At 47.0% G+C, this 26,084-nt stretch overlaps 2 protein-coding genes across 2 annotated transcripts in view; both read left to right on the forward strand.

Annotated features, from left to right (window-relative positions):
- Positions 1–15,107, forward strand: part of FA2H (fatty acid 2-hydroxylase) — a 48,236-nt gene extending 33,129 nt beyond the window's left edge. The window contains exons 3-7 of the mRNA XM_047712072.1: positions 3,535–3,677; positions 4,275–4,381; positions 10,266–10,438; positions 11,926–12,178; positions 13,619–15,107. Of these exons, the coding sequence (XP_047568028.1) occupies positions 3,535–3,677; positions 4,275–4,381; positions 10,266–10,438; positions 11,926–12,178; positions 13,619–13,698 (756 nt within the window). The 3' untranslated portion in view covers positions 13,699–15,107. The remainder of the gene's footprint in view (positions 1–3,534; positions 3,678–4,274; positions 4,382–10,265; positions 10,439–11,925; positions 12,179–13,618) is intronic.
- Positions 14,252–21,569, forward strand: LOC125089553 (armadillo repeat-containing protein 10-like). Its single transcript, XM_047711825.1, has 3 exons — positions 14,252–14,411; positions 18,951–19,079; positions 20,075–21,569. The coding sequence occupies exons 1-3, from the start codon at positions 14,252–14,254 to the stop codon at positions 20,866–20,868; spliced, it is 1,083 nt and encodes a 360-aa protein (XP_047567781.1). The 3' UTR covers positions 20,869–21,569.
- The last annotated feature ends 4,515 nt before the right edge of the window (positions 21,570–26,084 follow it).

Below are 26,084 nucleotides of genomic sequence, written 5' to 3' on the forward strand. Positions count from 1 at the left end.
ATAAGGGCAAAATGGATCAATAGGTGAGTATTTGCCCAAACCTTTGCTGGGCTGAGGGTGGGGCCTGCCTGGCCATACCACTGTGTTATAGCTAGAAACGTTCACTGTCTCAGATAGCTAAGTCTGAATTACGTGCACAAACGGAAAAAGACATCAAATGTTGTATGTAACATGCAAAAATGGAATATATAAAATACATTTTTTCCAGGGGTTTCATTCAGGATAGATGGTGATAAGTTAAGGATGCATATTATCATCCTTGGAGCAGCAACTGTGGGAAAAACACAAAAGGGCATAACTAAAAAGCCAATAGAGATTATAGTATAGAATATTTCAGGATGTCTAGGTGGCTCAGTCAGTTAAGTGTCGGCAATCAGCTCACCTCATGATCTCCAGGTCCTGAGATCAAGCCCCACATCGGGCTTCCTGCTCAGCAGGGAGTCCATTTCTCACTCTCTCCCCCTCTCTCTTCCCTTCCCAGTCATTCATTCTCTCTTTCAAATAAATAAAATCTGTTTTTGTAAAAAAGGAATATTTATAAATACTTGGTTAATGCAAACAAGACAAGAAAGAAAGGTGGAGGAAACAAGTAGAAAACAAATAGCAAGATGGTAGACCTACCCCAGCATTAAATGTAAATGGACTAAATACTCCAATTAAAACTCAGAGATTGCCTGTCTAGATCAAAAAAGCAAGACCCAACTATATGCTATGCTCAAGAGATGCACTTAATGTAAAGATATACTCAAGAAGAGTAAAAGGGTGGGAAAAGATAGACCATGCAAACACCAAGCATAAAAAATGCCCAGTAGTGGCTCCATTAAAATCAGACCAAGTGGACTTCAGGACAAGGACAAAGGACCAAGATAGCTATTACCCAAAGATAAAGGAGCCAATTCATCAAAAAGACAAAACTGGGCAACCTTGGGCAAGTTACCCAGTCTCATTTCCCATCTCCAGAATAATAATAACAGTACCTGCCCCATTAGGGGTATGGTGAGGATCAAATTATTGAATCCCAATGTGTTTAGAACCATGCTTGGCACATGACAAATGCTCTGCAGATGTTAGTTCTCAAGGTTATTGCATTTGGGACAGAGCCTCAAGTTCTTAACCATGACCCTGGCTTTGCTTCCTCTGAGGTGGGGCTCTGCAGTCTGCTGCAAGATAGGGTGTAAATACAGGCCACTAGCTGGTTCCTCCAGTTCTTTTTCCTGGTAGGTGGTGCTGTGTGCATGTATGTGTAGACACATGAGGCCAAGGAATGGAAGGAATGAGACAGCATGTACCCAATGAATCTGTTTCCTATGAGACCCAAGGGAGAAAGTCAAGGAGGAGTGGAGACTGGGGCCAGGAAGTGAGCAGGCACCAGGTGGAATTTGGGTGGTTGCCTGGTATAACTGGTGCTGAATGGTATGTCTCCAGGCTGACCTGAGTCATTTCCTAACCTGAGAAGCAGGAAGGCAGCCCCTATGTAGGAATTACCAAGTTCACATGGCAGGAAACACAAAGATCTTTGGGCCTTTCCCCCTGGTCACGGGAACAGAAAGAATGCCCAGTGAATTCCCTGCTTGCCCTGAGGCCCCTAGACCCCTGCTCCAAGGCAGTGGTAGTGGGGCTGTTTTCACCTGTGGCAGGGCTTGGAGATCTGCTAAAGCTATGCCAGCCTTGGCACGGAGGTCTGGGCAAGAATGACGCTCCAGCCAGGGATGTGGGAAGACAGGTCTCTGAATCACTGTTGACTCCTTCTCCCAGGCTCAAGGGTTCTTCCATCATGTACACCTCCTTTTCCTCTTTTACTCTCCTGATACTATCTCCTTTCTCACCTTCAATGTCTACTCCCTTATGTTGGAGATTTACTGACACCCACCACACACTGGGCACATCTCAGCCTCTCTCCTGTTGTGGGTGGTAGGTCAGAGCCAGCTGGCTTTTGGAGCCGAGGAGCTCCAAGAGGTAAAGGCACTTGCCTATTTCTGATAAATGGCAGAGTCTGGCTTTCAAGATGGCCCATCACTACAAATTCATTGTTCTTTACTGGTTTTAGTTTACTGATTTTGGTCCAGATTAATCTTCTTCAATACCCAGACTCATCAGAAATCTTTAAGAGTTTTCCTTTGCCTAGAGCTGCAGCTTCCAAGTTTATTTTATCTTGTATCCCTATGACTAAAACATTGAGAGTGCCTTCTCCATTGTATGTCCATTTTAATTATGTATAAATTATTTGCATGTGCTAATGTACTCATATTATGTACATTAGAAAATATTCATATGTGGTTTAAAAATGAGATAAATATATCACAAATAGAAAGGGTCTCTAATATTCTCTCCCCGCATCTGCGGATCAGCCTGGGAATACCCCTAGGGTATGTATACATCCCTACCTTGAAAACAGTTGGCCTGGGGGAAGAAGTGCCCACTTGTGGGCCTGGTACAGGGTGTTCTGCCATCTGAAGTTGTCAGCAGATTTCTTCCTCCTGCCCTGCGGATCAGTGTCAAGGTACCAAATGGGCCACAGTCATTCTCAACTCCACGTCTTCCTCTACACCCTGTCCCTCTCCTCCTTTCCTTGTCCTCCATATTGTGTGAGCTCTAGCCCAACCCCTGGGTTTTCTGCGAAGTCTTTGTCTCCAACCCCAGACCAGGGCATTTGTACCAGTCATTCTACATCCTGATCTCAGCCTGCCTGTATCACCGCTAAACAAACTATCTTGATGGCATGTTCCATGTTGCCAAGCATTTTAGGCAGGTACTATTATTATTACTTCCATCTCATAGCTGGGGAATCTGAAGCTCAGAGAGGTTGGGTAATTTGCCCAAGGCTACACAGTAAGTGATGGGGCCAGGATTTATACCTGGACCTGACTCTAGAGTCTACTCTGATTAAGCACTAAGCTAGGTAAAGTGAAGACGGTCATTTACATTACTGTTTATTTTTCTTAGCAGCTTGCATAAAAATACATACATACATGAAATATCAAGCAAATTTATGAATGAATGAATGAATGAATGAATGAATGAATGAAACGCTCAGGTCAACATCAAGAAGAAAGCCAATGGTAAAAGGGAAAAGGCCTCTTATTACCAGTACAGAATGTATTGGCTCCTGTACCTAACGAGTCCTGGGAAGGACTTTAGGCTTCAGGCGTGGCTGAATCTGGGTGCACAGGTGTCATCATTCAGATTCAGTGTACCCAGCTCCTGGTTTGGCTATTCTCTGTATTGACCAAGTCCTCGAGTAGGCTCTACTAGCAAATCCAGGGTTGTGCCCTGCCAACTTAGCATCTCCAGCAGGAAGAAAGAAAGGGTGTCTGACAGTTCATTGCATCCACTCAGGTCATGGGCCTGTCCTAGATCACATTTCTGTGACCAGTGGGCTGAGATAAGCACGTCACTTCTGGGATCACTGAAGTGGAAGGGTGGGTAGTGCCCTACGGACCACATGAGCTGAGGTGGAGGATGGGGATTGGGGTATTGGAAGAATGAGTGTGCACAGGTGGGAATATCAAGTCCACTTGACTTTGTCTCTTGCAGGATTTGGTAGACTGGCAGAAGCCCCTACTGTGGCAGGTAGGCCACTTGGGAGAGAAGTATGATGAGTGGGTCCACCAGCCAGTGATCAGACCCATCCGCCTCTTCCACTCTGACCTCATCGAGGCCCTCTCCAAGAGTGTCTGGTGAGCCCTGCTCTGGGCCCGTGGTGGGCTCCCTCTCTCCTGATGCTGCTAGTCAGATACAGAAGGGGAAGGGGCCGTTGGGGCCCTCCCCAGAGACTCCAGCTGTATTATAAGCTGTTGAGAATACTGGAACATGTCATAGACATACTCCATTCCTCTGCAGGCTTATCCACTGAGTCAGTGGCAACGTAACATGTAACCGGAACCACTTTTGATGTCACCCCTGTTTTAGTCCAGTCTCTTTGGAGGATTTTCTAGCTTCTAAAGCCCACGGGAATAATTTTGCCTGCAATTGGCTCCTTTGCCACAAGAGGTCAGCATCCATCCAGCTGCACACAGTCTCGCCGCAGGGATGCAGTTCTTTTCTTCCGATAACTTATCTCAGAGACAGAAGCAGTTAGACTTACAGTCTCTCTCTTCTTTTCTCCTCCCCACCCCCAAAGCAGTGTCCCTTTGGCCCTGTGTCTCCATAAGCTTTGCATATAGGCTTCGGTCTCATTCATCCCTTCCTCTAGTTGAGAGATGCATCTCTGGGGAAGCTGGACGCAGTCGAGCCCCAGTGCATGTATCTCTCTTACCCTGATGGCTCTCCTGCAGGTACAATGTCCCCATCATCTGGATGCCCCTGATGCTGTACTTCAGTTGGTCCCACTACCGAACCCTCGCTCAGGGCAACGTTCGACTCTTCGAGTCCTTCAGCACAGGTAACGTTGGTTCCTTCCTGAAGGCAGGAGATTCCAGTGTTGTCTCTGTTCCTGAGTTTTGAAGAACCTAGAACCCCAAGCCACATCGTGAACATTTGTAGAGGAGACCTATCTGTAGCAATAGACTCCCAAAGAACAATGGCAGGCTCCCCCCACCCCAACCCCAAATGGATAAAGGAAAAAAAACAAAACAGCCACATGTTAACAGAAACTAAATGAAATCATTTCATAGCAATAAAAAAGAGGGCTTCCTGCTGAGTCTAGTGCTGTGAAATGTGACTTGAGCTGGTTAAGAAACAGAATGAAATCATTGCACTAGGTGCACAGCTGGGAGCTGGACTCACAATGCTCCATGAGCACAGCACAGGTTAGAACCTGGGAGAGAAGGATGTGGGGGTATCCTGCCGTGTTCCCTGGGCAGAGGCCCATGCAGCAGAAACCCTGACCTGGAGTACCAACCCCACTAATGACTGTGAGCACTTACCATGTGCCAGGCCAGCTGCTTTCCAGGGACCATCCCCTTCAGCCCTCCCAGCATTTCCATGAGAGTGGTACAGTCACCGTGCCCTTTTAGAGATGAGGAGATGGTGCCTCAGACAGGTCAAGTGGGTGGTTCAGTTCCCGTGGCTAGGACGGGCTTGGGTGTGGCCACTTCCACAGCCTACTGCCCTGCTTGTACCTCTAGGAATAAGCCGCCTGCCCAGATGGTCTCCTGTCCCAGCACAGCCAGCCTCGGGGAGGTGCTAGCTCCCGGAGCAGCAGGGAGGGTGGCTCAGACCGAGGTGAGGTTGGGGGACAGGCAGGAGAGGGCTGCTGTGGGTCGTTGAGGTGGACTTTCCTCTTCTGACTGCCTGTCATGTTCTTGACTGTGAACCTTCAGAGACCCCCCTCCCTCTGCCGGATATGGGCTCCTTCTCCCCACCCTCCAAGGCTTCTCTCCTGCCCACCTCTGCCGGGAGTGGCAAGTTGAGGCCTGAATGGCTTAGGTGAGAGGGACCAGGAGGCTGCAGCGAGGAGAGCCCGTTTTCCCAGCTAGCCCTGGGAGGGGTGGGAGATGGACAAGCTGCAGGAAGTCCCCCAGCACCCAGAACTGCTCCCGTGCACCACGGGTTAACACGCCCGCCCTGCAAGCCAAGGTTACCCTTTTCTGCCCACGCTGAATAGCTCAGGCACAGCACGGGGCTTGTTGCTCAGAAGGCCTGCTCACTGAATCGCCCACTGTCCACCCGGCGCTCCCCTAACAATCACCAACAGTGGCAGGGCCGCCAAGCCTGGCAGCCGGAGGGGGAAGGGGATGCCAGAGCTTTGGCCCAGGTCCCTCTGTAGGATTCCTCCAGAGATGCCACTCGGTACCAGCTCCGGCCGGATGGGCCGACAGGGGTGATGCTGGGGTGAGGGGGCGGGCAGAGGTTTGACCTATAGGAGGGGACTCTTCTGTGTGGCGGGGAGGGTGGTTTGAGGGCTGGGTCCAGAGGCAGGCCACTGCAGAGAGCTGAACTGTGCTGTCTAATAGAGGTCCAGTGTAGAGCCTGTGACCACAAGGCCAGGAATGATGGCATGAGAGAGATGTGTCCATAGCCCTCCCTCATCCCCTAGCTCATCAGGCGAGGCACAGACCACAGGCAGAGAGGATAAGAACCATGAGGGGATGCTCAAAAGGGTCCCAGTGCAGCTGTTGGACAGAGGGTAAATGGGAATAAAGGCAGAAAAGTCAGGGTGCCAAGAAGCTTTGGAAGCTGAGCAGAGATGCCAGTTCAATGCTGAAATTCCCAGACGCACGTGTGAAAATGCTTGGAAAGGTAGAGAGGTTCTGCAAATTTAGGACAGCCCTCAGAGCAGTTCCCGGGAGCAGAGGAGAGTGAGCACCATGCCAGAATCGTGGCCAGGCGGCATCTTACGGATGCAGGCCACCTGAGCCAAGGTCAAGACCAAAGTCCGTGGCCAAGGAATGTTCCTGCGTATCCGGTCCTTTTCCTGCTGAGAAGAGAGCTAAGCAGTGAGGTAGGGCTCCTGCACTGTGGGCTGGGGGAGGCAGGAGGCTGGGCTGGGACCCTTCAACAGGGGACCCTCCAGAACTCTACAAGGAGAATCAGGACAAGGTGGGCACAAGTTAGGACTTGGATGTATTTTTGCCTCGTACTTAAATTTAAGTGGTCCCATCTGAAAATTATAGTAGCTACCAATTATATATGAGGAGCACTATATTATTATCAGTATTAATATATAATAGTGTATTAGTCTTACTATATAGTGTATATCCTTAGTATATAATCAGGTAGTCTGTTTCCTCTCTCCGAACAACAGCCTTTCATGGTGGGTAGGATATTTTACTGTTGAGAAAACACCAAGGTGGTGTAGAGTCTGGATTTGAACCCAGGTCTGCAAATCCAGAGCCTGTGCTCTGTGTCCTTCACCAGAGTGTTCTGAAGGACTCCAGAGGTGTCAGAGCTTCCCCGGAAGGAGGGCTTTCTTGCCTACCTGAGCAGCCCCGCCAAGGTCAGATGGTCACTCACGCAAAACTGTTAGGCAGGTATCTTGTACCAAATGGGGACACAGCTCAGGCTGACATCCTGATGAATTTCCACCACTGAGCTCACCACTCTGGGAGAATCACCTGCAGAGCTGCAGGTTAGGAGCAAGTGGACTGAGGAGGAAGCTTGCCTTCGGGTGCCAATTCCTAGGGATTTGGCTGTGAATCATTGCTCCATGGCTGGTAGGCCCTGGGGGGGGGGGTTGCAGAAGGCCTCTGCTCCCCCCACCCCACTGGGTCAGCAGTCAGCAGTATGGTCCCATTTGAGAAGCCCTCCAGGCTCTCTTATGGTTACTGCTCACCCTTACCCCCACCCCTCAGCTCAGCCTGGTACAAAAGGTCAGGTTCATATTGGTCCTTCATTGTTTTGTCAGAATGGGGCTGAGCCTGGATTCTGTTTCAGAGAGCCAGAAGGTCACCTCCTCCCCTTGCCTTCCTGGGCTTTCTTCCTTCCTCAGCAGCCACCTGTGGTCATCTACACTGGGCCCACTCTCTGTAAGATGGGGATGGAGGGTGAAACAGCAGCCACAGGGCAGCCCTAAGCGTCATGTGAAGGGCGGGGTAGGAGCTCGGAAACCAGCCCAGGTGGGGATGAAGGGCATCTGCGGAGGTTTCTCAAAGCAGACATCTGGGCTGAATCTCCAAGGATAAGGGGGCAGAGAGGGAAGTAAAGAAAACATGAGCAAAATTAGGGATATGGTGAGAGCGGGGAGGAAGGAGGATGAGGTACATCTAAGGAGACCTAAGGACTCTGGTTTGGCCCCAGGACAGGTGGACAGGGAAGCAAGGCAAGGATGTGGCTGGCAGGACGGGACTCAAGGAACTCTGAGTGCCCTGCTGGGGGTTTGCACTTTATCTAAAGGTAAGGAGCCACCATGGAAGAGTTTGAGCAGTGCCCGGATGCAGGGGAGTGGGCTGGGAAGCAGATGCCTCACTGGGCAAGAAGTGATAATGCGGTAAGGGATGAAGAGCAGGGGATCCACCAGAGAGATTTTTTTTAATTGAAATGAGATTCCCGTAACATTAAAATTAACCCGCTTAAAGGGAGCAATTCAGTGGCATTTAGTACCTTTGCAACAGGATACAACCACCACCTCTGCCTAGGTCCAAAACATCTTCACCACCCCGAAAGGAAACCCTGTACCCACTGAGCAGTCACTCCCCATTTCCCTTTTCCCCAGCCCCTATAACCACCAAATAAGCCTTCCGCCTCTGTACATTTGCCAATTCTGGACTTTCTGTACAGGTGGAATCATACAACACGTGGGCTTTTGGCTCTGGCTTCTTTTGCTTCACCAAGAGCTGTTAGGGAGAAACCACAGGGCCTGGTGCCTGGATGGATGCAGGAGGGAGGGATAAGTCAAGCCTTTGGTCATGTGTGGATGTTAGAACCCCTGGCTGTGGAAGAAGGGTGACAGGATAGGCAGAAAGAAGAAGATGATTGGCCTCATTTGACAGCTGCTGACTATGGGCACCTGTGGACAGGCTTATTGGCTGTCCAGGACCAGGGTGAAGGTGGAAGTCTGGGGAAGGGGGGTTGCTAGCCAGTGAGCCCGGCTGACTTCCAGGATCCAGCAGAGAATGTGTGAGAGTCGAGGGTCAAGGCTTTGGTGCTGAGGACAGGGGTAGCATTTCTGTGATGGTACCTGACGAGGGGCATCTAGAGAAGAGAGGAAAAGCCAAGTGACCCAGCAGGCGGAGAGAGGAGACAGAAAACATGCCCACACAAAAACTTGTACTGGAATGCTCATGGCAGCATTATCTGTAATAGCCCCAAAGTAGAAATAGCCCAGATGTCCATCAACTGAGGAACGGATAAACGGAGGTGGTACATGGAAAAAAAGGAATGAAAACCAGACACACACTACAACAAGGATGAGCCTTGAAAATAGTATATGTAAAAAAAAAAAAAAAAAAAAAAAAAAAAAAAGCCAGTCGTAAAGGACCACACATGGCAGGATTCCATTTATATGGAAATGTCCAGAATAGGCAGATCCATAGACAGAAAGCATATTTGTGCTTTCCCAGGGGCTGGGAAAGAGCAGGGGTGGGGAGGAATGGGGAGTGACTGCTAACAGAGACAGGGTTTCTTTTTGGGGTGATAGAAATGTTCTAGAATTGACTGGTGATTGGCTGCACAATACTGACTATACTAAAGAACCACTGAATCATACACTTTAAGGGGGTGAATGATAGGATATGTGAATTATATTTCATGAAAGCTGTTATTTTTCAAAAGAGAGAGGAAGTCTGGCGAAAGCAATGGCTTGTGGAGGAAAGTACAACTCCGAGTGAGAATAGGCGTGGAGAAAACAGTGGCCAGAGCCGGTGTCCCCATGAAGCCAAAAATGAGTGAGGACAAGAAGTGAGAGCTTCCAAGACCGTGGGCTGTCATCAGAGGGTTGGGGGTGGGGAACCTCACACCTGATGACAAGTCTATCTCTCTGGTCTTCTGGTCTCCAGGCAAATCATCTTGAGGTTTTTCACATCTCTCTTGTATATGCTGTGATTTCAAGTCTTATCTGTTAAGATTTCTCTACTTGGGTTTTTCTGTTCTTCCTGCCCCTCCCTCCCTCATCCCTTGTTGTTAACATCGTTCGCCCACAATCCCCTGGCTCTACTGGCTTAGTTGGTGTCATCCCTCCCTCTCCCCAGTGCCACTAAAGCAAGGTCACCCTTCCCAGGTACGTCTGTCAGCCATTCCAACTGCTTTAACAAAACATCGCAGACTGGGGGGGCTTATTAAAAAAACAGAAATTGATTGCTCACAGTTCCAAAGACTGAAGGTCCAAGATCAGGATGCCAGCCTGGTCCAGTGAGCGGTCCCCCTTGCAGGTCCCAAACTTGTTGTATCCTCCCAAGGCCGAAAGGGGAGGAGCTCAGTGGGGTCTCTCCCACGAGGGCACGAGTCCTGTCCGCGATGGCTCTACCCTCACGACCTAAGCGCCCCTCAAGGGCCCCACCTCCCGACACCCTCCCTTTGGCTCACATAAGAATTTGGCGGCGGGGGTGGGGGGACACTCAGACCACAGCACCAGGGAAAGTTCCAGCGCTGGTCACAGCTGCTCCTCTTAGCCTCCCTCAGGAGGATTTCAGACCCTCGGCAGCGCCATCGTTCCCTGAGAGGACCGCTCTGGCCAGCCCAGCCCAGCACAGATCCTCAGGCCTCACTGCCCATTTTGACCCAAGAGCCCCCTCGAAGGTGGCGCGGCCCCCTAGCTTGTGGATGGAGGGTGGGCGTTCCCCAGGCGACAGGGCAGTGACACGGGACTGGCCGCCTGGAGCCGCCAGCCATCGAGGCGCCCTGGGGCCATCCGCCCTGACGCGGCCCCTCTCTCTCCTGCCGCTCTGCAGAGTACTCGGTGGCCCTGCCGCAGTCCACGTTCCCGGGCTTCTTCGTGATGGGGGTGCTCCTCTGGAGCCTGCTGGAGTACCTCATCCACCGCTTCCTGTTCCACATGAAGCCCCCCAGGGACAGCCATTACCTCATCATGCTGCACTTCGTCCTGCACGGCCAGCACCACAAGGTGAGCTGGGCAGGCTCCCGCCTGTCGCCTGGCAGCTGTCCCCAGCGCCCAGGGGCCTGCGGGTCTCTGTGGGAGGCAGCCGGGGAGCAAGAGGCAATCAGGGTACTCGGTGCTGCTCAGAGGGATGACTAGAGCCTCGTCTGACCGGGCGCGGGCCTTGCATCGGCGTTGTGAGCGCACCTCGTGAGCGCGCGTCGTGCCTGCGCGCAGTCCTCATTCACGCCGGGCACGAGGCAGGTCCGGGTCCATTTCGGAGATCGCCTTGATTGCTCACAGCAACCAGTTCATTCATTCATTCATTGGACAGACGCCCCCTCTCCCGCGCCCCCAGTGCTCACCACGTGCAGGCACTGTTCTAGACACTGTTGGACAAAACAGTAAAAAGTCACAGCCCCCCGTAGAGCTTCCTTCGGAACACGGTGCTACGGTTGTCCCCCTCCGCAGAGCAGCACACTAAGGCTTGGAGAAATTAAGAAACAGAGGAAGTTGCCCAAAGTCGCACCCAGGAGGTTGTGTCCCATTCTGTGAACTCGAGTCCAGGCACTCAACCCTCCACCACCCTGCGTCCCTTGGGGGACAGACAGTATGTCATCCAGAGGCTGGGAGCAAAACCAGAGCTGATGTAGGAGGCTGCAGTCCCCACCCCTCCTTCTCAGTTCCTGCAGGGTGCTATTCTCCGCCTCACCCAGGGCATGCCTTCCCTATTTTCTCCCTCCCCCTTTCCTCCCTTCCCACCCTCTTCAAGGAGCTGGGGGGCGGGGGGAGGCCCACGTCAGCACATGGCCCTGAGACTATCACCTGCTTTCTCTCGCTCTTCCCCACCCACCCTCCCAGCCCAGAGAGGGTCGGGCTCTTCCCAGAATACTCACCAAGGCATCTCTGAAATCGTACCTCCATGCCAAGCCCTTGGCTTCTGATGCTCCAGAGCCTGAGTCTTGGCTCTTTGTTCTGGTTCACTGTGACCACACCCCCTTGGAACCAAGTAGGGCTCCCCTGAGGATGTAGGGATGGGGAGAATGTATCTGTGAACACTTCCAGTACCATTCTTCCCTGTGAGCCTGCACTGACCTCAGCTTGTTGGGGTGCTGCCCTCCCAGACAACATCAGGCCTCGGTGTGGGGACCCTGCGTGGCATCTGGTGGTAGCTCTCCTCTCTAGCACTTTACAAATTCCAGAGCCAAAGTGACCTCATGAGCAGAAAGCAAGACTCTGAGCCAGGAGGGTCCCACCCACATCACATCCACCACCATGTTCAGGGACATGCTTCCAGATCATATCCCGACTTGGAAACTGGGAGCAGGACAGGATCTCAAGGGCTCTCAAGCATGGTGGCCTGCCCTCCCCAAAGCCACCGAAGGTGCCAGTCCCCCCACCCCCCATGACACGTTGCTGGAATGTGTGGGCTGCTCTGCCCCTATCCTCTGCTGCTGAGACTACAGGTTGGCTGGCCTGGCTGTCTTCTGACATGTGACCCTCTCCATCCACAGGCACCCTTCGATGAATCCCGCCTGGTCTTCCCCCCTGTACCAGCTTCTCTGGGTATTGCCTTCTTCTACATCATTCTACGGCTCCTCCTCCCTGAGGCGGTGGGGGGCATAATGTTTGCTGGGGGCCTCCTGGGCTACATCATCTACGATATGATCCATTACTACCTACACTTCGGTTCGCCACACAAGGGCTCCTACCTGTACAACATGAAGGCCTACCACGCCAAGCATCACTTTGCACATCAGAAGTCAGGTGAGGCCCACACGTCCCTGCCTCCACCATTTGCTTACTCTTTTATTTGCCAATCACCATTGAAGCCTTAGCAAAGTCCAGGCACTATTCTAGGTACAGGGGAATCTACAGCAAGGCAAATCAGGAGCTCTGACCCCGCTCACTGGGAGACAAAGAAGAAAATCAATAAATTAACAAAGATGATTTTACGCCGTGTTAAGGGCCACAGAAAGAAGAAACCAACAGGTTGTGGGGGAGGGTCCAGCTGTGTCTAACAAAATATAATGCGAGTCACAGATGTGATTTTAGATTTTCTAGTGGCTTCATTGACAAGTAAAATTAAACAGATATAGTTTTTTTCTAAATTTTTAAAAGATTTTTATTTATTTGAGAGAGAGAGAGAAGCAGCATGCGAATGGGGTGGGGCAGGCAGAGGGGGAAGCAGGCTCCCTGCTGAGCAGAGAGCCCGATGTAGGACTCGATCCCAGGACCCCTGGGATCATGACCTGAGCCAAAGGCAGATGACTGAGCCACCCAGGCACCCCAGATGTAGTTAGTTTTGATAATATATTTTATTAAGCCAAATACAACCAAAATATTACCATTTCAACCTGTAACTAATATGGACATTTGCTAATGAGATATATTACATTCTCTGTCATATATTAAGTCTTCAACATCTGGTGTGGACTTTGCACTTACAGCACATCTCAATTCAAGTGCTAAGTTTTCATTAGAAATACTTGATCTATTTTTAGAGTTTATAAAATTGACTATAAAAAGTGCCAAAAAAATAAATTCATACATGTGAGTTGTTGTAAACGGTGCTTACAAGTTTTCCAGAACTCAATCAACTCTCTGTTTTCAAACTGAAATTTAAGTCAAGTAAAATAAAATGACATTAGGAATCTAGTACCTCCATAGCTCTAGCTCTAGTGGTTGGTGCCCAGCAGCCACACGGGCCAGGGTCTCCCATGTACGACGGCCCAGCCCTAGGTCGAGCGGTCCAGGAAGGTGTCCATGCAGAGCTGTCTTTGCAGCTGAGGTGTCTGCTAAGAGGAGCCGGCATCCAGTGTCCGGGGAAAGAGCATCCCAGGAGCAACAGATCCAAAGCCTCTGTTCCAGCCTGTGAAGCAGGAATGAACTTGTCATCTCCAAAGAGAAGGAAGAGGCTGAAGTATGAGAGAGGGGAAGCATCAGGCAGGGGCCAGGCTCTCCCCGGAACTCAGGACCGATAAGGAACTTGGATTTATTCCAGTGACATCCTCGGGAGATTAGAAACACAAGTGCCGGGCTCTCGACTTCTGCCAGGATGGCCCTGAAAGTTGGGAAGGCCAGCAGGAACAGATGTTCAAACCCCACCTGCGCACTGGTCCTCCCTCCCCAGGCTCCCTTCCTGAGGAAATTCCTCGCACGTCCTCTCCAGTGCCTCATCTTCTCCCCGTTTGTCTCCCTCTCTAGGATACGGCATCAGCAGTAAACTGTGGGATCACTTCTTCCACACCCTCATACCGGAAGAACCCCACCTGAAGATGCAATGACAACTCCCAGCCCCACCGTCCTACCCTCTGCCCGGCCATGGCCTCTGCCCCATCCCCACCGCCCCCCCCCCCAAGACCCTGCAAAGGTTTGCTCGGCCAGGCAGGACAGGCTTTGTTGGGCCTTTGCGCTCGGTGAGGGTGCTGGGAAGACCAAGAAGGCTGGGACTGACCCTGAGACAGCGCTCCTGACCCACCAAGTAGCTCTCGGGGATGAGTTCTTTCCTGGAGCATCTCGGCCTCTCCATTGCACCCCTGCCCTGAGCCTTAGCCCATGGGACTGCTTCAGGACCAGGCCAACAGGGAATTTCCCAAGGGGAATGAAGGAAACTGACCTCTGAGGCCAAACCTGAGTCCCCACCTGTGTCTTACAGCTTGGACTCCCTAGGACACTCCTCTCCCCATGGTGGAGCTGCAAAGAGTGGATGTGCAGGGCCTGTGGCCCTTATCTCCCTAACCTTCCTTTTTTGGGGAGACTTTGGTGGCTCTTGCTGTTCTCCTGATGAGTGGAGAACACTGAGGTAGATGAAGGGCTCTTGTCACAAGAAGAGACGACATGACGCCTCCCGCAGGCCACCTCCAGTTCCGGCGGCAGTGCCTTTGTCTACCACCCATCACACCTGCCCGCTGTGGGGCCAGATGTCTTGGGCTGCATCTCCTCCAGCACCCACACGCATGGCCCTCACCTGCCTCTGCAGATGGGCCGGGGGCTGCTGGTGGGGCCTCCAACCTGATGGGAGCCCAGGCTCCTTTCTTTAGGAACCAGCAGCTTCTCTAGCCCTAACCCGCCTGTCTTCAGAATCTCAAAGCTTTTCCCCAAGGGAGGCTGAAGAGGCCTCTCTGTGGGTAGGAGCCCCACCCTATGTCTGGCCATTCCTGACCTCTACCTGGCACAGGTGGGCCTCTACCCCCCTCACTCAGGACCCTTCCAGCTAGTGCCTCCTGACACCAAGAAGGAGCTTTCATGCGGTGCCTTATCTCCCCGACCTTCTGCTTCCCTGCACCTTCCCCCCAGCAGATGAGGTTCTGGCCCCTTCTTCCTTATAACCAAAACCCTCACTGCTCCTAAGAGAGTCTTATTTATAAACCATATAAATGCCTTTAGTCTGGCCCCAGACCAAGTAGCTGCTCAGACTGCCCTGTCTAATCCTCCGTGTCAGGCTTATGTAAAAAAATGTTGTCCTGTTCTTGTTTTCTTCTTACCCACAAACCGTTACTACTTGAAATTTCCTGAAAACTCGCTGAGGGTAAAGGCTAAAAAGAGAAGCAGCGTGAGGAATCCTGTGATTTGTACTGTTTACCGTGGAGTTATTTAAAGATTTCAGAATAAATATGCAAACTACAATTGTGAAATAAAGGTGTACAAAAATTGTATATTTTGAAAAATAAAAACGCTGAAAAAAGAAAATCAAGAAAGTTTTGCTGCTCCTGTGGGTGGTGCCCCACCAGACGTCCTGGCTGGGGGGGAGGGGCGGCAGGGTGGGGGAGGGAGAGGCTGGTCCAGCAGGGCGGGAACATTTTTTTTTTCTCACTGACCAGGCTGTGTAGACCTGCGGGAGCATCCTGATGATAAAAAGCTTACCAACTCTTACCCTCTGATTCCGTCTTATTACTGCTGTAAATTCTCCCCAGACCACAACGCCCCTCACTGCTGGCGCCTGGACACAACATTCTTCTGGGATTTATCAGACCTCAGCTGAGATCCCGATGGACTTTCCTAAAACAAAGAGGGAAGGGTGTAACAACAAAGGCCCACAGTGGGAACTAGAAATTCAGGCTAGCTCAGTGCAGATAAAAGAGTTTCTCAAGAGGTCTTCTCACCCACATCCGTTCCCACCAGAGGAACCTGTCCTCAACACTCGGGAGGCCCGAGTTGGCTCAGTCGGTTAAGCGTCTGCCTTCTGCTCAGATCATGATCATGGGGGACCTGGGATCAAAGCCCACATCCAGCTCCTTGCTCAGTGGAGAGCCTGCTTCTCCCTCTGCTTACCTCTCTCTCTCTCTCTCTGACAAATAAAATAATAAATAAAAATCTTAAAAACAAAATGTTTGGTGTCTAATTCAATCTGATTGGTGGAGATGGACCAGATTTGCCCTCCAGAGGCAGAACCAGGAGTAGAAGAGGAAGAGGAAGGAAGCTAATAAGCTAATGTCGGTTAGGCTCTGGAACCCAGAAGGAGTCCCAGCGTCTGGCACCTGTTCAGGCTGAAGCAGCCACCCAGGCTTCCATCCTGAAGATACGTGTGACCTCTCTGAGCCACCCATCCCACAAACTCCTGGAATTGGGCCCGTGCAAGTGGCAGAAATCACAACCTGCGCTTCCTAGGTGTCACCGGAGATCTGACCCACGGAGCATCGCCCCTCAAGGGATAGCAAGAAACAAAAAGAAGCAAAGGAAGAGATTCACTAGGTGTAAATGGGCAAATCCACCAAAGTCTAAGATGACCAAATTTGAGGGAAAAAAATTGGAAAAAACCCCTTATATGAAGGATTGAGACAGAACTACTAGAACATGCCAAAATCCAAGTGAGTTTATAGCATGGTAATAAGAAGATTTAGGGGAAAAAAATAGTGAAACCAAGCCAATCTATTAATGAAAAGTTCCACTCAGTGAACACTGGATAGATTCCCCTGGGGCTTCTTCTTGCGCCCACTAAAACTTTCCAGGGGCTTAAGAATTTCCACAGAGCCTTTGGAAGACAGTCAGCCTCACTGTACAGAAAAGAATGTAAGTGCCATGAGGCCATTAACCTCAAGCAAGCTGGCACTCACAGTGCATTCCCTACTTGGTGACCATCTGGTAGAGTTGGGGGATTTTATTACCAAGCGCAAGAGACATGATCAAAATGCCAGCACTGCTAACATGAGGGGAAAGCCTGGAACTCGTGGCACATGACTATGTTTCTTTTATGTTTAGTTTTTGTGTGTGTGGTTTTTCCTTAAGATTTATTTACTTCCTTTTGGAGAGAGGGAGCCCATGGGTTCACGGGGCGGGGCGGGGGTCGGCACAGAGAAGGAAGGGAAGCAGACTCCCCACCGAATGGGGAGCCTGATGCAGAGCTCCAACTCCTGATCTCATGACTCTGAGACCATGACCTGAGCTGAGATCAAGAGTTGGACGCTCAACGGACTGAGCCACCCAGGCGCCCCTGACTATCTTTATTTCTATAGTGAGAGAAGATTCACAAATCATCAAGAAAGTTTCATGGTTGCTCAGGCAAAGGGCCATTTAAGTTCTGATTGGTGTAAACATCCAGGCTGACTGACTCTCAGGGATCCTCGAAATTTACAGCACCCCCCGCCTTGATTCTGTAGCAACAGCCCAGCTGCCTGGCAGAGGACAAGTCCATAGCCATTACATTAATTTCTGGCGCTGCACTTGTACTTGCAGATATGCTGTCTTTGGGCGTTTCTTGGCTGACCTGAAGAACTGCCCTCTTAACTCCACTCCGTTCCATTCCTCATTGGCTCTGGCTTCTGTTCTCTGCCTTTGAACTTTGTACCATTTCTTATTGTGCCCAACACAATGCCCAACTTATAACAGGCCTCAATAAAAGTTAGTCTTGTCTCTGTCAGATCTCTGGCAGGTTCCCTAGTTTGATAGAGCCTTCTCCACCTGTTCCCTGGCCTCTGCTGCCCTCTGGTGACAGCATGAGGCTCTGTCCCTTATGGCTACCCTCGCAGTGACTGTTTTGGAATCTGATGTCAGTGGCTATAAAATCACAGCAATTTTCCACTGTACCTGTTCACTTTGCTTACTGTTTTGTCTCATTGATTGCTTTTGAAGGAAATCTGGAACTATGTGTATGAATTTCCGGTTCTAATTTTCCAGGAAGATATGATGGCTGCAGAAATTCAACTGGAGCTTTCGTTACAGTGAAGTGATGATAGCACAATGAATAAATTTTATCTAGTCAGGATGCTGCAAGTTGAATGTGAGATTTGGAAAATGTCAGAAGTCTCTTTTTCACTCCATCCCAAATACTTTATAAGCTTGTAGTAGGGAGAAAGAAGAAATTATTTAAAAAGGAGGAGGAGGAAAAGAAGGGGGAGGGGGAGGAGGAGGAAGAGAAGGGGAAGGAGAAGAAGGAGGAGGAGGAAGAAGAGGAGGAGGAGGAGGAAGAAGTGGGGGAGGAGGAGGGAGGAGGGAGGAGGAGGAGTGGGGAAGAAAAAGAACGAGGGGAGGAGGAGAAGAAGAAGGGAGGAGGAGGAAGGAGGAGAAGAAAGAGAAGAAGAAATCTCATTTTGGAAAAAGCATAAAGGTGGGATCCTGTTTTCATTTAGGTTGACACTAAAGTGAGAACATGGATGTGGTAGTTAATTTGGAAGGCAATTGCAGAAACAGTGTGAAATTGGAAAGGATTAGACAGGGAAAGTGGGGGGCCACCTGGGATGAGTATGTGAAGTTCTCATGCAGTTTCTGCAGGGGCATCTTGAGACGCAGACCGAATACCTGGCAGGATTGTTCACCTAAAAGACAAAAGCCTGGGACATGTATCCACCAGCCTCCTCTCCTTTTGGTTGAGGGTTATATTCAGGGGTGTCGACTCCCTCCTCACACATGAGCCTTCCTGACATGCAAGCCAGCCGGATTCTTTGGCTTTGACAAAGTCCTGGAGCAAAAGCAGAAAGATGGATATGTGCACTTGAAGTGGGGTGCAGGTTGTATAAATTGAGTGAGAGCTTCCTAGGAATTATCCAGCAGAACTGTGGCCGAAATCAAAGCTGAGACCATGTTCAGACACAGCGTTCCCCTACAACTGAAGTTAAGACCAGAGGTGGCAGAAGGAATCACCATATGTATCTAACACAGAATCCGAAGGTCCATATCATCAGTGTAAGAGGGAACCAGCAATAGATCCACCTTCCCAGGGCATTGCCTGCATGGTGAGGAGAAAAGAGAATACAGAACCACAGGCATAGCCCTTATGGATGTCTGAAGCCTGCATTTATGCAAACCATGTGGTCCCAAACACCTCAAGTCAAAAATTTAGTGTAAAGTATGTCTCAAGGCTCTCAGAAGAAGGATTTACAGATTTCTGTGGAGAAATGCAATGTCAACCAGGCCTCAGAAAACTCCCACAGATGAAATTCCAAGGGCTATAAACTGACAGTAAAAATAAAACAAAACACACAAGGAAAAAAGGCACCATGAGTAAAAGTTGATAGAAACAAAATGCAACAGAAACAGACTCACGAAGACACCAAACACTGAAATTATGAGATGTGCTAGTTATTTTCCATTTGTTCTCCAGATTCACTCTGCATCTTTCCCCCATTCCGCTCCATACCCTATGTGAACTGCATTGGTGTGTTCTTTTGCTTATCGGCTGCAAATAGAGGTACCTCAAGAGATTGGCAGGATGGAGAGGAGTGGAGTCCAGGTACACATTCTTACGGCTCTTCCATCTTTTTCAGCAATGTTTTGTGCTTTTCAGTGTACAAGTTTTTTCACCCACTTGGTCACATTTATGCCTAAATATTTTATTCTTTTGGCTGCTATTGTAAATGGAATTGTTTTCTTAATTTCCATTTTGTATTTTTCATGACCAAGTTATAGGAACAACTGATTGTGTGTTAGTCTTGTATCTTGCAACTCTGCTGAGTTATTAGCTCTAGTAAAACAGCTTTTATGGATTCTTGGAGTTTTCTTTGTGCAAGATTATGTCATCTGTGAACAGAGATAGTTTTACATCTCTTTATCCAATTTGGATGCCTTTATTTTTTTCGTGACTAATTGTTCTGGAAGGAACTAGTACAATGTTGAATAGTGGTGATGAGAATGGGTGTCTTTGTCTTGTTCCTGATCTTAGGGGGAAAGCATCTAGTCTTTCACCATTAGGTATGAGATGTCAGCTATGGGTTTTTCATAAATGTCCTTTATCATATTGAGGAAGTTCCCTTCTATTCCTGGTCTGATGAGCGTTTCAACCATGAAAGGGTCTTGAGTTTTGTCAAATGTTTTCTTCTGCCTCAACTGAGATGATCCTGTGGCTTTTCTTCCGTTTGTTCTATTTATGTAGTGTATTCCATTGATTTTATATGTAGAACCAGCTTTGCATTTCTGGAATAAATCCCATTTGGTCACAGCATATAATCCTTTAATATGTTCCGGAATTCAGTTTTATAAATTTTGTTGAAGAGTTTTGCATTTGTATCCATCAATGATACTGGTTTCTAGTTTTCTTTCTTGTGGTACCTTTGTCTAATTTGGGATCAGGGTAAGGCTGGCTTCCTAAAATGGGTTAGAAAGTATATTCTCCTTTTCTATTTTTGAAAGAGTTTGAGAAAATTGCTGTTAATTCATCTTTTTAAAGATTTATTTATTTGAGAGAGAGAATGCAAATAGGGGGAGGGGCAGAGGGAGAGAGAATCACAGTCTCCACAGAAGACTTAACCAATGGTTCCCATGATGATGTCCTCAACGTTGACCAGCTCCAGAAACTCCTCTACCTGCTTGAGTCAACTAATGATCCTGTAATTATTGAAAGAGCTTTGGTCACTCTGGGTAACAATGCAGCCTTTTCAGCTAACCAAGTCATTATTCGTGAATTGGGTGGTATTCCAGTCATTGGAAGCAAAATCAACAATCCCAACCACAGTATTAAAGAGAAAGCTTTAAATGCATTGAATAACCTGAGTGTGAATGTTGAAAATCAAGTCAAGATAAAGGTATACATCAATCAAGTTTGCAAGGATGTCCTCTCCGGGCCCCTGGACTCTGCTGTGCAACTGGCCGGACTGAGATTGTTGACAAACATGACGGTCACCAATGACCACCAGCACATGCTTCGCAGTTACATCACAGACCTGTTCCATGTGCTGCTTACAGGAAATGGAAGTACCAAGGTTCAAGTTTTGAAACTGCTTCTGAACTTGTCTGAAAATCCAGCCATGGCAGATGGACTACTTAGTGCCCAGGTGGACTCCTCATTCCTTTCCCTCTATGATGGCCACGTGGCAAAGGAGATTCTTTTTCGAGTTCTTACGTTCTCCCAGAATATAAGTAACTGCCTCAAAAAAGAAGGCTGCTTAGCTGTTCAGCCTACTTTCCCTAAAGGTTCCTTGTTTTTCCTGCTATATGGAGAAGAATGTGCCCAGAAAATGAGAGCTTTAGCTGAACACCATGATGCAGACGTGAAGGAAAAGGTAACGGTCCTACCCAGGTTCTGATGGTGGCAGTTTTCATCTTCCAGCTGCCAAATCTAAACAGTAGATCTCACATTTCATCATTAACACAGCTGGACCCTGCCATGGTCTTCCGGTTTATTTTGAACCACTTTATTGATCTCAAATGAATAGAAGAGCTTGTTCTGATATCATTTCATTTTGCCGTTTGCTGAGTTTACTTCAGTTACCTCCTTGATGTGACCAGCCAGTTGCCTTATTTACGAGTAAGCTAACCTCCCGCCCCCGTCTGAGACCGCATTCGTGTGTGACTGGCTGGCTGGTTCAGGGCTGCTGCAGGAGCAACCTTGGTCTTGCGCTTGTGAGGAGTTGCGCAGACATACCGCTTTCCCAAGTCTAATCTGAGTCAGACTGGCTTCTCGTCCTCACCACGTCCATTGGGTGTGGCGGGCTGGGGCCAATCTGATTGTCCATCTGTAGGCAACTGGTGAAATCAGTTACCTTAAAAGAAACAAGGAAGCCTGACTGTGCTTATGTAGAAAGGCCTCCAGAAAATGTGGATGTGTTTTTCAAATGAAAACTATGCTTCTATCCAGAGAACAGTTTCTAGAGCGATAGCCAGATTCCGGGGAGTGGGACTGAGGAAAGGACCTTTTTATGTATACCTTCTTCTACTGTTTGAATTTTTTTAACCATCAGCATAAATTTTGTAATTTTTTTAAATAAAAAGGAAAAAGGTTTCTACAAAAAAAAAAAAAAAGCTCCTGCTGAGCACAGAGCCTGATGCCGACCTTGACCCCATGACCCTAAGATAATGACCTGAGCCTAAACCAAGAATCAGACGCTCAACCCACTGAGCTACCCAGACCCCCCCCCCCCCCCCCCCCGTTAATCCATTTTTAAATGTTTGGTAGAATTCACCTGTGAAATCATTTGACATGGACCTCTCTTTGTTGAATGGGTTTTGATTACAGATTCAATCCCTTTACTTTATTTATTTATTTATTTATTTATTTATTTATTTTCAATCCCTTTACATTTTATAGGTCTGTTCAGATTTTCTATTTCTTCTTCAGTCCTTTAGGTAATGTGTGTGTTTCTAGGAACCTGTCTCTCTCTTCTAGGTCATCTAATTGTTTGGCAAACATTTGTTCATAGTATTACAGTACTTTCATTTCTTTTTTTTTTATTGTGGAAAGAACATTTAACATGAGATCTACACTTTTGACAAGTTTTTAAGTGTACAGTATGTTACTGTTGACTGTAGGTACACTGTCGTACAATAATCTCTAGGACTCATTCATCTTACTTGACTGAAAGTTTATGTCCCTTAATTAGTAACTTCCCATATCATCCTTACCCCAGCCCCCAGCAATCACCATTCCACTCTCTGATTCTATGAATTTGACTACTTTAGATACCTCAATAAATGGGGTCATATAGTATTTGTCTTTCTATGTCTGGCTTATTTCACTTAGCTCAAGGTTCATCTGTGTATTTGCCTGTTGCAGAATTTCCATCTTTTTAGGGCCAAATAGCATTCCATTGTAAGTATATACCATATTTTCTTTATCCATTCATCTGTCAACAGACATTTAAAGTTTTTTTTTTTTCACATCTTGGCTAACATGAATAGTACTGAGGTCCTGATTTCAATTCTTTTGGACATATACTCAGAAGCAGGATTGCTACATCATATGGTAGTTATACTTTTAATTTTGGGGGGAAACCTCCATACTGTTTTCCATAGTGACTGGACCATTTTACATTCTCAGAAGTATGCAAATGTTCCAATTTTGCCACATCTTTGCCAACACTTTTTGTCTTTTTTTTTTATAACAGCCATGCTAACAGGTATGAGGTAATATCTTATTGTGGTTTTGTCTTGCATTTCCCTGTCATTAGTAATGTTGAGCATTTTTTCATATACCTGTTAGCTTCTGTGTGTCTTTTTTTGGAGAAATGTCTATTCAAGTCCTTTTTTAAAAACCAGATTATTGTAGTTGTAGGAATTCCTTATATATTTTGCAAATTTATCCCTTATCAAAATATATGGTTTGGAAATATTTTCTTCCATTCCATTGGTTGCCTTTTCACTTGGTTGTTTCTTTTGTTATGTAGAAACTTTTTAGTTTAATATAATGCTTTGTTTTTTTACCTGTGCTCTTGGAGCCGTATCGATGAAATTATTGCTAGGATCAACGCTACAGAGATTTTCTCCTATGTCTTCTTCCAGAAGTTTTACAGTTTCAAGTCTCATGTTTAAGTCTTTAATCCATTTTGAGTTGATTTTTGTGTATGATATAAGATAAGGGTCCAATTTAATTCTTTTGCATTTGGATATCCAGTATTCCCAACACTAGCTGTTGAAGAGACTATCCTTGCCCTATTGTGTATTCTTGGGACCTTGCCAAAGATCAGGGGACTGTATATGTGTGGATTTATTTCTGGGCTCTCTATTCTGTTCCATTGTTCTGTATGTTGGCCTTTATTCAGTATCATAATGTTTTGATTGTGTACCTTTGTAATATTTTGAAATCAAAAAGAGTGATACCTCCAGTTTTGTTCTTCTTTCTCAAGAGTAATTTGGCTATTCATGGTCTTTTATGGTTCCATATTAATTTTAGACTTGTTTTTCTATTTCTGTAAAAGAAAAAAAAAGACATTAGGGTTTTGATAGGGATTGCACTGAATCTGTAGATCACTTTGGGTAGTATGGACCATTTTACAATATTAAGTTTTCCAATCTGTGAACATAGGATGTCTTTCTATTTGTTTTTGTCTTGTTTAATTTCCCTCATCAGTGCTTTGTAGTTTTCCATCTTGCCAATATGTGGAATTTGAGAAACAAGGCAGAAGATCATAGGGGAAGAGAGGAAAGAAATAAAACAAGATGAAACCAGAGGGGGAGACAAACCTTAAGAGAACCCCCCCCTTTTTTTTTAAAGATTTTAATTTTTTATTTATTTGACAGAGAGATACATGGTGAAAGAGGTAACACAGGCAGGGGAAGTGGGAGAAGAAGAAGCAGGCTTCCTGCTGAGCAAGGAGAGTGTTGTGGGGCTCAATCCCAAGACCCTGGGATCATGACCTGAGCCGAAGGCAGACATTTAAGACTGAGCCACCCAGGTGCCCCCATTAGAAACTCTTAATCTTAGGAAACAAACTGAGACTTGCTGGAGAGGAGGGGGTGGGAGGGATGGGGTGGCTGGGTGATGGACATTGGGGAAGGTACGTGCTATGATGAGTTCTGTGAATTGTGTAAGACCGATGAATCACAGACCCATACCCCTGAAACAAAGAATACATTGTATGTCAATAAGACATACACACATACACACACAATTGATTTTTCTATGTTGATTTTGTATCCTGTGACTTGACTAAGTTCATTTATTCTAACAGTGTTTTTCTTAATGGAGTCTTTTGGATTTTCTGTATATAAAATCATGTCACCTGCAAACAGGGACAGCTTTACTTTTTCCTTTCCCATTTGGATGCCTTTTATTTCTTTTTCTTGCCTAATTGCTCCAGCTAGGATTTCCATTATTATGTTGAACTGAAGTGGTGAGAGTGGGCATCCTTGCTTTATTCCTGATCTGGAGGAAAAGCTTTCAGTTTTTCACCATTGAGTATGATGTTAGCCGTGGGCTTGTCATAGATGGTCTTTATTAAATTGAGATAATTTCCTTCTATGTCTAGTTTGTCAAGAATTTCTATTATGAAAGAATGTTGAATTTTGTGAAATGCTTTTCTCTGTATCTATTGAGATGATCATGTGTTTTTATCTTTTCATCTGTTAATGTGGTATATCACATTAACTGATTTTCATATGTTGAAACATTCTTGCATCCCAGGAATAAATTCTACCTGGTCATAGTGTATGATCCCTTTAATGTGCTTTTGGGCTTGATTTACTAATATTTTATTGAGGAATTTTACATCTATATTCATTAAGCACATTACCTCTAGTTATCTTGTATCTTTGGCTTCGGTTTCAGGGTAATGCAGCCTCAAAAAATGAGTTTGTAAGAGTTCTCCTTCAATTTTTCACAACAGTTTGAGGATTGGTGTTAGTTCTTTAAATGTTTGGTAGAATTCGTCAGTGAAGCCATCTGGCCCTGAACTTTTCTTTGTTGGGAGGTTTTTGATTACTGAGCCACTCCATATTAGTTATAGGTCTGTTCAGACTTTGTATTTCTTCATGATTTAGTCTTGATGAGTTGTATGTTCCTAGGAATTTATTCATTTCTTCTACGTTATCTGGGCTGTTGGCATACAGCTGTTTATCATAGTCTCTAATGATCCTTTCTATTTCTATAATATCTTTCATTTGTGATTTTATTTGACTCTTCTCTCTTTTTTTCTTAGTCTAAGGGTTTGTTAATTTTGTTTATCTTTTCTTTAAAAAAAAAACATTTGGGCTCACTGGTTTCTTTTTTCCTTCCTTCCTTCCTTCCTTCCTTCCTTCTTCTTTTTCTCATCTTTCTAGTAGGCTCCACATCTAGCATGGAGCCCAACAAAGGGCTTGAACTCATGACCCTGAGGTCAAGACCTGAGCTGAGGTTAAGAGTCAGACACTTAACTGACTGAGCCACCCAAGTGCCCCTTTTTCTATTATTTTTCTATTTTCTATTTCATTTCTTTGTACTCTAATATCAATCGCCTTTCTTCTGCTAACTTTGGACTTAGTTTGTTCTTTTTTTAGTTCCTTGAGGTATAATACTAGGTTATTTATTTGAACTTTTTCTTTAACGAGTGTATTTATTACTATGAACTTCCCTTTTATTTATATTTAGAGATTTTATTTATTTATTTGTTTGTCAGAGAGACAGAGAACAGAAGCAGGGGGAGCAGAAGGCAGAGGGAGAAGCAGGCTCCCTGCTGAACAGAGAGCCCATTGCTGGACTCAATCCCAGGACCCTGGGATCATGACCTGAGCTGAAGGCAGATGCTTAACCCACTGAGCCACCCAGGCATCCCTGAACTTCCCTTTTAGTAGTGCTCTTTTTGTGTCCCATAAGCTTTGGTGCGTTGTGTTTCATTTTCATTTGTCTCAAGGTATTTTGTAGTTTTGATTTGATTTCTTCTTGAACACAATGGTTGTTCAAGAGTTGTTTAATTTCTACATATTTGTGAATTTTCCAGTTTCCCTTCTGCTACTAATTTCTAGTTTCATTCCACTGTGGTCAGAAAAGATATGTGGTATGACTTCAATCTTCTTAAATTTGTTGAGACTTTTTGTGACCTAACGTGATTTA

The sequence above is a fragment of the Lutra lutra genome, chromosome 17 (genome assembly GCF_902655055.1).
Source record: "Lutra lutra chromosome 17, mLutLut1.2, whole genome shotgun sequence".
Taxonomy (NCBI): Eukaryota; Metazoa; Chordata; class Mammalia; order Carnivora; family Mustelidae; genus Lutra; species Lutra lutra.